An 11,765-nucleotide genomic window follows, 5' to 3' on the forward strand; every position below is an offset into this window, starting at 1 on the left:
AGATTCAATTGGTGGTTAGGAAGGACCTCTGTGCAACCACCCCAACAAGTGGTTGCACTAGGGCCATCTACTCTATTGTTATTTCAATTTATATTTTTCTTTGGGTCCTGATAGCTCAGTTGGTAAAGTACTCACATCACACACAGAGACCAAGATCGGTTCCAAGTGAGGTCAAGATTTTTTATCTGAACCTTCACTTTCCATCCAATAGTTATTGATTAGCTGGGTCTGTTAGATTAGGCGAAAAGTACTTTGCAATAGACTAGCGTCCTACACACACAAACAGAAGGAGGAGGGAAGGTTAAGGGAGGCACATGTACAGTTTGGATGCTTAACTCCATGTGATCTCAGGTCCTGTTGGTATCGAGCAGAGGTGCCTATCATCCCGCGATCCGCGGAATCATCCCGCGAAATTGCCTTTCATTCCGCGATCCTGCTTCATATTCCGCTTTTTTTTCGACCGGACCGATAGTTAACAAAAATTTATGTGAACGGTGAAGGGTGACTTTAGACACATTGTCTTGATATCCGATTCTCTTGGCCTGCGAGTACGATTACCTAGAGACATGAATCCGACGCAAACAAAGTCAAAGCCTTTTAAGGTATCGATTCTAAAATTTCAGTCTTCACGAGTTGATCAAAGTAAAGTATCAAGTCGCCCAACCTAGCCTTCGACACCCGCGTTGGTCAATCGGTCATTTAGCGCCAGTTGCCTATTTGCGTCGGTCAATCATTCATGCATTCCTTCTTGTTGCAGTAGAAGACATCCTCGCGCCTCTCCTATTCTGTTTAATTTGGATTCTCGTGCTGTGGTTTATTCAGTGACTGATTTATAATTGAATTAAGAGTTATAAAGTGCTTTTCAGATTTCATTCTTACGGAACGTGTCACATTTGGACTTGTGCTGTAGGTGATTGATTTCGTTAGACAGTCAGTCTATCTAATATACTATTTATACTATCTCTAAATCCAATTGTTTTAGATCAATTAGATCTCTACTTCAAATAACTATTATTATAGTATAGATACTAAGCTAAACTGAATAGTGGTAAATTCAGCTTGATCTGGATCTAGATAACATTACATTTGAAAAATGGCACCGCCAGCGAAAAAACCTAAAGTTGAGCAAAAGTTTAGGCCAGAATATACAGCAACCTGGGCTTCTATCGTGAAATCTAAACTTGGGGATTATCATGCTCGTTGTGTTATTTGTGAGACAGATTTCACTATCAAATCGGGTGGATCAAGTGATATCGATAGGCATGTGAAAACAAAGAAACATCAGGATAATGACAGATTAAAATCCAAAATGAACTCTGTGTCTTCATATTTTACTCTTACCCCAAACCCACTCGATGACAAAGTGATAAATGCAGAGATGCTGTGGAATAAATTTTTAGTTGAGCACAACTTACCAATTGCTGCATCTGATCATGCTGGAGCTTTGTTCAAAGCCATGTTCCCAGACTCAGAGATCGCCAAAAAATGTTCATGCGGGAGAACAAAGGCAACAGCCATCAATAATTGTATGGCAAATGAAATATCTAATGAAGTCTCAGCCATTTAGTATTTCAACGGATGGAAGTAATGATGGAGGTGAGGGACAAATGTATCCAATTGTGGTAAGGACTTTTGATGAGGAGGAGGGAAAAGTAATGACTGATATGTTTTCTCTGAAAACGTGTGATGGTGCCTCTACTGGAGAAAATATATTCAAAGTGTTAGACTCTGCATTGCAAGAAAATGGGATAAAGTGGAAAAATTGTTTGGCATTTGCATGTGACAATGCAAGTGTCATGACAGGAAGCAACAAAGGTGTGAGTGCTTTCATTCACAGGGAGAACCCAGACGTGTATATAAATGGCTGTCCATGTCACCTCTTACATATTGCTGCCAAAACAGCAACCAAAGAACTTTCAATAGATGTGGAAGAACAATTAGTGGATATATATTTTTATTTAGATAAAAGCAGCAAAAGGAAAGAGGAATTCGTCTTTTTCCAACAACAGTGCGGTACATCTCTCCATGCCATCATTAAGCATGGTGCCACAAGATGGCTTTCCCTGCAGGCCTGCATAGAGCGCATGCTTGAACAATGGGAGCCCCTAAAAGGATTCTTCAAATCCGAACTGGATGCCTTAGGATCCAAGGACAAGGAAACCTCAAAACACACTCGCCTTGTTAGGGTTAATAAATTCTTTGCAAGCAGTAGTTCTAAGCTATATTGCCATTTTCTGCTTGAAAATCTGACAATTTTCACCTCTGCAAATCTTATGTTGCAAAAGGAATCACCCCAAATTCATCGCCTCATGGGGAGATTAGATGAGCTTATTACAGATTTGGTTGTGAGGTTCATCCGTGGGTCTGCTGTCCATAATTCAAACACCATTTTTGATATTGACGTGAGCGACAAAAAAAATCAATTGACCAGGAAAGATTTGATATTAGGTTCAGCCACAAGAGATTTATTTCAAAAGCTCCAACTAGATCCCTCTTTCTCAGGTCAACAAGAGGACTGCTTTGTTAAAGAAGTGAAGAACTTTTTTATCACTGCCCTTAGATACATTATTAGTAAATTTCCTCTGCAAGACAAATTTCTCATGAATGCTTCTGTTCTGGATGTAAGCAGGAGGCTCTCAAACAGATATTCCACGGTGGAGTATTTCATCAAGAGATTTCCCTGTCTTATCCCAGATGAGAATGTCCAAAATCTCCACTTGGAATTTGCAAAGTTTCAGGCAGAGCCACTGTCCAACGAAATTCTTTCAGAAGAGAGGATAGATGAGCAGTGGCATAAAATCAGCCAGATTAGGACCATGGACAATATACAGAAATTTCCATGCCTTAGTAGAGTGATGAAGGGGTTGTGTTGCTTAACCCATTCAAATGCAGACACAGAGAGAGTCTTCAGTTTAGTTAGGAAGAATAAAACTGATTTCCGTTCTTCTCTCTCCACCCAGACCTTGAGCTCTCTTATTGTACAGAAGGTACACATGGCATCAAGAGCTCGGGCCTGTTACCAACATACTTTCTCCTCTGCTCTTAAAAGGAAGGCCAAAAGTGCTTACTCTAAGAGCCTGCAACCCTCTGATTAATTTGTCAGGAACATAATATTGTACATAGTGTAAATAGGCTTGTTTTTTTTATCTATTGTTTTATGATACGTGTGACTGAATATATTTGTAAGATTGTTAAAAATTATGACTGAAAGTGGAATACCAACGGATATGATTAGAATGCAAGATATTTAAAGATGACTGACTGACTGGCAGTGGAATAAAAACCAACCTTAGATCTGAGAAACTCGAAAGATGAAAGAATATTCGTGGTAAGTGGATTCCTCTTTTTGGTCTCAAATTCCTCTTTTTCAGCTTTGAGATTCCTCTTTGGAGTATGTTAGGGTAGGCACCTCTGTATCGAGTTATCTCTCATCCATTGTACCTATTCAGGCTTGTTTGCAAGTTCATCAAGTCTATACATTCCACAAGCTCACATACCAGTTAGATTATTCCTCCATAAATATAAGCTGTTTGCCATGGTTGTCAAAAAATCTCATGCATCAAAAGGCCTTCCTTTAAGGTTAAGTATCTTTATATAAAAAAGACATGCCAGACAGCACTTGAACCCTGATTATCATCCTATCCAAGGCGGAAGGAAGTTTGAAAATAGGCCATAATAAAGAAGAGATTGATTGATTAATACCAGCATCAAATGTCTTGTGACATTATTTACGACGGTGATCATCATAATTTGTTTTTCTTAAGATACATAATTCTGTTGACAGTTGAAATGTCTACATCTTGAAGAGGTGGAATAGCATCTGGATGGCAAGGTTCATTCTCATAGATGGCATGTGAATCTGTAGAGATAAATCAGAAATAAATTCATATTTTGAAACATTTGGTGCATGGACACTATCTCTGTAGAATATTCAAAAAAGGGAAAGAAAAAAAAAATACTTTGCTCACGTAAGGTAGTATACCTTAGGGCGTATACTAATATATGTCTTTGAGGAAAAACGAATGCCCTCCCCTGTCCCTGGAATAAAATATCAAATAAAAAAAACCGTTTGTTTATACAGATTAATTTTCTCAATAATAGCATACGCCTTACTCCCAATTGAAGTACATTCAAACCAAATGCACTCAGCCTTCTTCCTGAAAAAATTAATTAATCTATGCTCAGAGTTAATCAGAAATTTCATTCCCTTGAATTCATATAGGCCATGAATTTTGATTATATCACAAGCCTATCAATATTTTTTCTCATGTAAAACAATTCAACCCATCAATATGAATCGAATGATGAGCACATCTTAAACTTACTATTTTCAAGTCAATTGTATTAGTTGTATCAAAAAAATATTCCAACAAGCTACGATTTTTTTAAACATAAGCAATTTCGGAATTTTGTTAAATCTCACCAGTATTATGTCAGAATTATCTCTGGCTTTTCTGGCCTTCCTGTCAATCCAAAAATGATTGGGAACCTGAGCTCAATGGTTATATTACTCTCCGAAATCAAATCAATTTCTACCCAGCAGGTACCAGGCCATTGTGACTACGACTTGTTTGTTTTTGTTTTGTTTTTAAGGGTTTTACAGCGCTTGCAACACATTTAGGTCATATCAGCGCCAGTAAAAAGGAATAAAATGGGATAGTTAAGAGTTCTAGAATTACAATTAAAGCTCCCAAGAAAAAGTAAGACAAAGGGGAACTGGGAACAAATAGGGATCAAATGTAGATTCCAAGAGAATACCACCAATGTACTTAGTTTGAGATCACCTATAAGTCTCATCTGGACACAAGCACAAAATCCAACAAAGAGGAGTACACTCAAATGCTTACATTATACATTCAAAATAACAAATATAATAATACATAACAGAGAGATGATTTACAAGGAAAATAATATCATCTCCCAAAACAATAACTATGCATTTGACTGTTTCCCTCCCAGCTAGGGCTCCGGCCAGGGCCAGGGCAAAACCAAGTAAACTCATTCCAAGACAAAGACAGAAAGCATGTTGGAAAACAGATAGAAGGGGGATAGAAGATACAGTATGTACCCCCTGCCCACTATCGGAGGTCAGGAACCCCACCCAGTGACTACGACTTAGTGCTCTCCAAGAACTATAATGAACTTACCACTTTGTATGTCTGAATAACGCAAAACCATTATTTCTAAGCATTAACTTATACAATAGTCACCACCAAATAACCCGCCTCTTGAGTGGGTTCCTGTACAAAGACACAGGGGTAATATTTTTACATCTTAGCAATCAATTTTATTCGTTTATTTTATTTCTTTATTTTTTTGTTTTGTTATTTTATTATCCTGTTGTTGATAACAAAAATACTTTAACCCTTCCTGACCATTTAATTTGAAAGCCAATAATGATAATGTGTAACACTGTATTGGTGAAATGTTTTACTGGACAGGCCTCCAAATGATTAAGTTTTGTGGACTGGAATCTGATATACAGTGCAAATATAACTTGGGTTGCTCGATAACATTATTCAAAATGGCAGAAGTCAACCATTTCGCCAAGGTGGATTAAGGTTTGATTTATTTGACTGATAGCTTTCTGTATGAATTTGTTGATTAAATCAAGTAACCGCTGGTCCATGAATCAGGATAGAAGGGAGCTGAAACTGGTAACGACGGTCCATAAATCGTGTGCAAAAGCCCATGTGTCCATGCAAGGGTTTGTTTTTCTCTTATATTTAGAATGCTACAAAAATTAAACTTGAATTTGATTGTTTAATACTTAAGCTTGACCCTTCACCTCCTGTGTGGAAAGTCTGAGACTTTTTGAGCAACAGAGAATCTAGAACTTGGGTGAAGTGAGCTGATTTTACTCATACAAACGAGAGAGGTTTTACTATAAGTGTGTAGTATGTAGAACATTCCTTCATTGTATGTGTGTACCATCTAACACACACACACAAGCAACAATAGAGGATAATTGACTTTTATAGCCTTTTATTCACCTTTTCGTAATCGACTAGGTGACTGAAGTCTTGTTTACCTTGGGCTTCACATTGATGATCGGCAATCTCATTGATTTTAAAAATTGTAAAAACTATTAGTTATTCTTTGTGTTTTTAAACTATTGATAAAATATTCAAATTTTAGAAAATGTTTTTGTATCACAACTTATTTTTTAAAAATACAAAGATCATCATCTTTTGTGACCACTAATGTGTGAACTGTTCCATTCCTCTGGCGACTTGCCATTGCCTTATTGATGTCTAGTTGACACGTAAGCCTTACTTGAGTTAATTACAATTGCAAGAAATGTGATTTCATTTTAAACGCTCAAATGCGCGTTTATGAAGAAAATTATGAATTTCAATTGCAAGTCAATTTTCTTACACTTTTGCTGTTCTGTATGTAATGCATTAAGTAAGAGAAAATAAAGTGGGTTATTAGATGAAGGGGTGGGATATTATAAGATTTGGTCTTTTTCAAAATAGTAAAGATTCTGTCACATAAAAGTTGTGGGTTACTATGCAGTGTGGACTATAACAAAACAGGTTATAAGTATAAGTCGGTTTTCACTGTATCTCTTAAACATTTAGCTTCCTAGCCTCCTGGCAGTAGTTCTAATATAAAGGGGTAAAAATGTTAGTCTAATAATAGATATGGAGAAAGGAATATAAAATTGAAATTGATAAATGAAGACTGGGTTTTCAAAGAGCCAGCAGTACTTTTAAGATATATTGATATCACTCACCGGTAATCGTCCTGACATCTGAAAGCTTTGGGGTCATCAGAAAGATGATGCCAATATAAGCGACATAGCTCACTGTGATGCCAACACACAAGTAGACGGGTAAAGCCACAGCCCAGTATCTAAAAGAATAAAATGTTTTGGATTTCATATGAGGTTATTAATTGATTGTTAGGTTTTAGAACATGATAACAAGAAAAAGGAATATGGTGGAATAGTCAAAATGTTATAGTTAACCTGCACTTACAAACTCCAAAAAAACAAAAACAATTAATAATAAATAAATAAAGAATTTTTTTTTAAAATTAAAAATTAATTGATGGCATGGCAGCACGGACTGATTCAAATGGGCAATAAAAGTATATCCCAACAGCAATATCTTTATGTATCTAGTCTCAATTGTTTAAAAAAGTCCCCCACACAAAAGCATGGGATGGCTGCCATTAAGTGTGAACGTTAATGAAGATAGAAAGTAAATACAAACTGATTCTCATGCTATTCAAATCATAGCCTGGAAATCTCATTTCGGTATTTAAAGGCAAAATCTTAAGTTTACCTGCCAGCCAAATTTTTCATTATTTACCAATATCATACTAGGAGCCCTCTGTCCATTGAGCGGCAGATGCACCATATTGATGATTATTAGTATCATTATTATATGTCTATGCCAAGTAACTCACTCTGGCTAAAAATCCTAGTAACACATGAGGAGGGTTATTGGGGGTGATTACTGTATCTGCTACTTGCAGAGTTAGTTATATATTTCTAATTTCGGTTTTAAAAAAAAATTAATTTAATGTTCTGGGTTATTCAAGTCCTCTCTTATCCCTTAAGAATAAACTTCCAATGAGAAGAAGAATGAGAATCTATATAAACTTATTGAGACATTTACTGTAAAACTGTGACATGTCGTACCTTGGGAGTATAGTAACACAATTATATATTATTAAAATGTGTAAGACCTGATGCGTTCATTTTTACTCAACAATTCTTTTAATATATTACCTTCCTTTTACAGTCCATAGTGGTGTCTAGCAGTTTAATATTTACATAATTAATATTTATATATTGCAAGCATCTAATAATACCAACTTACTTTTGAGGCCAGTATGTCAGACCAAAAGCATGCAAGACACTCTCTGGAACATAAGCCCAAACCAAGTATAGTCCTGAAACAGTTTGATTTTTTATTAATAGATAAAATTATAAAGTAGAACATCAAATCGCAGGAAAGTAGAAATCACCATAAAGTGATTGTTAGATGACAAACATGATGCCAGAGAAAGGACATTTCTTTACATTAACCATAACCCATTTTGTTGATATTTTTTTCTTCATTTGAATTAAAAGAGCACAGTGTAGCATTCTTATATCAGCATAGGCAAGACTACCGTAAAATGCCATAACCTTTAAAATAAATAATCACTGATGATGAAATATGAATAAACAAAGAGGTGTTGATTAGGACAACTTATCGCCCATAAAATAACATTTTTTGAGGATGATGGGATATTGGCTTGTGTAGTGTTAAGTGATTATCCTTTGTATTTGTGAAAATTTAGATACGTTTAAAAAGAAATTGAAACTGAATTATTAAGAAGAGCTTATTTTGATAATAAATTGTGCTTTAAATGTTTTAAATTAGGGTGGATGGTATAGTAATGAGTATGGTGTGTGTATGCGATGATGTTTTCGTATATGGGTTGAGTACTATGGTCGTATTTGTGTACACATCTTAGTGTGTATGATAGTGTACAGTGCAACCTCTGGATAATGACAAACGTTTGATAACAACATTGATGTATGCTAGTTTTATTCATGATTTTTTTTCTGTAAGGGTGTGTCTTTAAAAAATATAGGTTGCTTATATGCACCACAATAGTAGCTAATTTCAGGGATAATCATGTGTGGGACATTGAGTGTTTAAAATTCGTATATGGGTTATTGATAATGTGATCAAAAAGAGATGAGAATATAAAAAGAGGGTTATGAATAATTATGTAACCGTGATTGCTGATATATACGACTGTCTGATTATTGACCACCAGAGGTGTAATCTGTTCTCCTCTCTCTCTCTCTCTCTCTCTCTCTCTCTCTCTCTCTCTCTCTCTCTCTCTCTCACACACACACACACACACACACACACACACATACACACGCACATAAACACACTCTCTTTTCTCCATTCATTTCCTGGCTGATTGCTACTGTACTACATAATACTACAGTGTAGATACCATCTTTAAAGAAAAAAAAATCCAAAAACCAGAAAATCTTTACAAGCCTTACCAAATGCTAAAAGCGATATCTGATACAAAACAAATCCATAAACAGCCCGTTCTGGAGTTGGAGAGGGTGAATGTTCCTGTGACATCTTCCTACAGACATATAAAGTGAAGTAGTTGCTAAAAATTATGTAATGTAACAAGTGCTTTAAATACAATATCTTGAAATAACATTGCTTTCCTCAGGGTAGCAGTACTTTTTATGTTAAAATGAAAGCATTGATCATTTTAAATAACTACCAAATGGACGAATTAATAGACTGATAAAAAACAACACACCTTATCAAATCATATTACTTGTTTAAATCATTAGCTGGGATACCATTAATATTGATTTCTTCATAACAATTCAGTTTCACAAGTTGATCAGTTACAGTTTTCAATATTACAGAATAGGGATGGATAGTTTAATGAATGTTCATAGGACCAAGAGGTTGTCCATCTCATCTAGCTTATGTCTGATCTCTATAACAAAAATAAACATGCCTAAAATCGAAGTGGCAATTCGGGCTCGAGTCTGAATAGTCTCCCGTAGATCTTTGGACTCAAACTCTAATGTGCGTGCTCAAACACAATGTGGATACTAAGGGCTGTAGGCAGAGGGCTTAACTGAAAGAAGCAGAAGAAGAGTTCAGAAAAAAATTATGTTTTTTGCCCATATCAGTCTGACACCTCGTCTTCGGATTAGAAGAATTGATATCTGTCTAACACTATCAGAATATATATGTATTACTTTGTCCTGATTTTATTTGGACATCGTGTAAAGATATATTAGAAAAGCCTTCCTTTAGACCACAGTTACTTTGACAGACTTAAGTTCCTTTGGAATGGAACTTTTAACCTCGTTTCTTTTAAACATCTAACTTTACTTCCAATTGCTCAATGATTTTGTCTTTCACATCAAATAAAGCAGTTTTGTGGTCTTGTGGCATTACAATCTCCTTTGGATCAGAAGGTCCTGGGTTCAAGCTCCGCTCTGAGTAGTGCTTAGTTGAGTCCTTGGTAAAGGCTCTTTATTCACATTCTCTCACCTTACTCAGGTGTAAAATGAGTACCTGGCCATTAACAGAGTTGTTTCTGTTGGAAAGATAATGTAATGTCGCCTTACAGGCATCATGTCTCGTCCTACATGTTACATGTTGCTGTTGACCAGGAACCCCTGGTAAAGTGCTTTGAGCATATTTAGCGGATTTTGCACTATATGAAAAACTGCGGATAGTTATTATATGATTATTGTTATTCTCATTTGCATCAATTTTATGTATCGAATAGAATAGAATAGAAGGTATCGACGTCGCTTGATTAGGCCACTGGCCTGTCGCCGAGTCTTTCCAGTCACTGAATGTCTTGTTCACAACTGATCTAATGCATTTCCCTACCTGATCTTGTGATCAGGGGCTAGCCTACACTACACTTTCTCTACTGATCTTTTGATCATAGCTATTTTGGGTGGGAGGCACTTCTACACTATGCACATAACTTTCCATCACAGCATCTAATCTATTCTTGAAAGCATTGACACTCGGCGCTTCAACGACATTTGCTGGCAATGCGTTCCAACGTTCAATTACTCTCTGTGTAAAAAAGTTCTGTCGAAGGGTGGTTTTAACTCTGGGTTTTAGAAGTTTATATGAGTGGCCCCTGGTGACTGATTTTTTGTCTACTGTGAACAGCCTATCCTGAGTCGCGTACAAGCAATGTGTGAACTTATAGGTCTCAATCATATGACCTCTCAAACGCCGATAGACCATACTTGGCAGTCCTACTCTTTTCAGGCGCTGTTCATAACTCCAGTCCTTGAGTCCACCAATGACCTTTGTTGCTCGCCCAAGCACACTCTCTATAAGATTCTTATCCTTTTCAAGATAAGGTGCCCATACACAGTTTCCGAACTCCAAATGTGGTCGGACCAAAGCTGCAAACATTAACTTCATAGTGTCACAGTCAAGATAGTCAAAAGATCTCCTTATCAGTCCAAGCATTCTGTTAGCTTTGTTGACCTGCCTTTTCAAATGCTGTGAAAACTTGAGCTCTGGGTCCATATGAACTCCCAGATCTTTCTCCAATGTTGTCTCTTGTAAATCAATTATCTCCTCACTCCCATGTTTTCTCATTTTGTAGGTTGCTTTCTGGTTTTTGTTGCCTAAATGGAGCACTTTTCATTTGTCGGCATTAAACTTTAGCTGCCAAGTATCAGCCCAATCGACCAAACTATCAAGATCACTCTGAAGTCTCTTTATATCAGCCTCACTGTCAGCCTCACCATACACTTTCGTATCATCTGCATACATAGAACACAAGCCTGATACAGTCTCTGGTAAATCATTGATGAATGCGACGAAAAGTGATGGTCCAAGCACACTGCCTTGTGGCACCCCACTCCTTACACACGCCCAATCAGACAACTGTCCGTTAACACAAACTCGTTGACGCCTGCCCGTAAGAAAATTAACAATCCATGCAAGTACTGCACCTTGAACTCCAAGTGCCCTCAGTTTGACCTTTAGGCGCTCATGCGGGACAGAGTCAAATGCCTTTGAAAAATCTAGGTAAATGGCGTCTACGGAAGACCCACTGTCTAATAGAGATGTCCAGTCTTCTAGGGTAGCTAACAAGTTGGTTACACATGAACGCCAAGACACAAAGCCATGTTGGCAACATGATAACAGTTCATTTGAGGTCAGATGGTCAATCAGAATGTCTCTAACAATTCCTTCCATAACTTTGCATATCACACTTGTAAG

The 11,765-nt window shown here is 36.8% G+C and overlaps 3 protein-coding genes across 3 annotated transcripts in view; 1 reads left to right on the forward strand and 2 right to left on the reverse strand.

Annotated features, from left to right (window-relative positions):
* LOC144966673 (sideroflexin-5-like) overlaps positions 1-1,008 on the forward strand; it is a 12,412-nt gene extending 11,404 nt beyond the window's left edge. Inside the window, exon 10 of the mRNA XM_078903430.1 lies at positions 983-1,008. Within this exon, the coding sequence (XP_078759556.1) occupies positions 983-1,008 (26 nt within the window). The remainder of the gene's footprint in view (positions 1-982) is intronic.
* A 2,109-nt stretch (positions 1,009-3,117) lies between these two features.
* LOC144964133 (phosphatidylinositol N-acetylglucosaminyltransferase subunit P-like) lies at positions 3,118-9,630 on the reverse strand. Its single transcript, XM_078898066.1, has 5 exons — positions 9,508-9,630; positions 9,026-9,114; positions 7,833-7,905; positions 6,740-6,858; positions 3,118-3,859 (listed from the first exon to the last, which is right to left on the reverse strand). Exons 2-5 carry the CDS (start codon positions 9,108-9,110, stop codon positions 3,744-3,746), a joined length of 393 nt encoding a protein of 130 aa, XP_078754192.1. The 5' UTR covers positions 9,111-9,114; positions 9,508-9,630; the 3' UTR covers positions 3,118-3,743.
* On the reverse strand, positions 9,574-11,135 carry LOC144966674 (uncharacterized). Its single transcript, XM_078903431.1, has 2 exons — positions 10,593-11,135; positions 9,574-9,630 (listed from the first exon to the last, which is right to left on the reverse strand). The coding sequence occupies exons 1-2, from the start codon at positions 11,133-11,135 to the stop codon at positions 9,574-9,576; spliced, it is 600 nt and encodes a 199-aa protein (XP_078759557.1).
* Between the last annotated feature and the right edge of the window lie 630 nt (positions 11,136-11,765).

Source organism: Berghia stephanieae, chromosome 2 (genome assembly GCF_034508935.2).
Source record: "Berghia stephanieae isolate SIO BIC M18660-M18661 chromosome 2, UCSD_Bste_1.3, whole genome shotgun sequence".
Taxonomy (NCBI): Eukaryota; Metazoa; Mollusca; class Gastropoda; order Nudibranchia; family Aeolidiidae; genus Berghia; species Berghia stephanieae.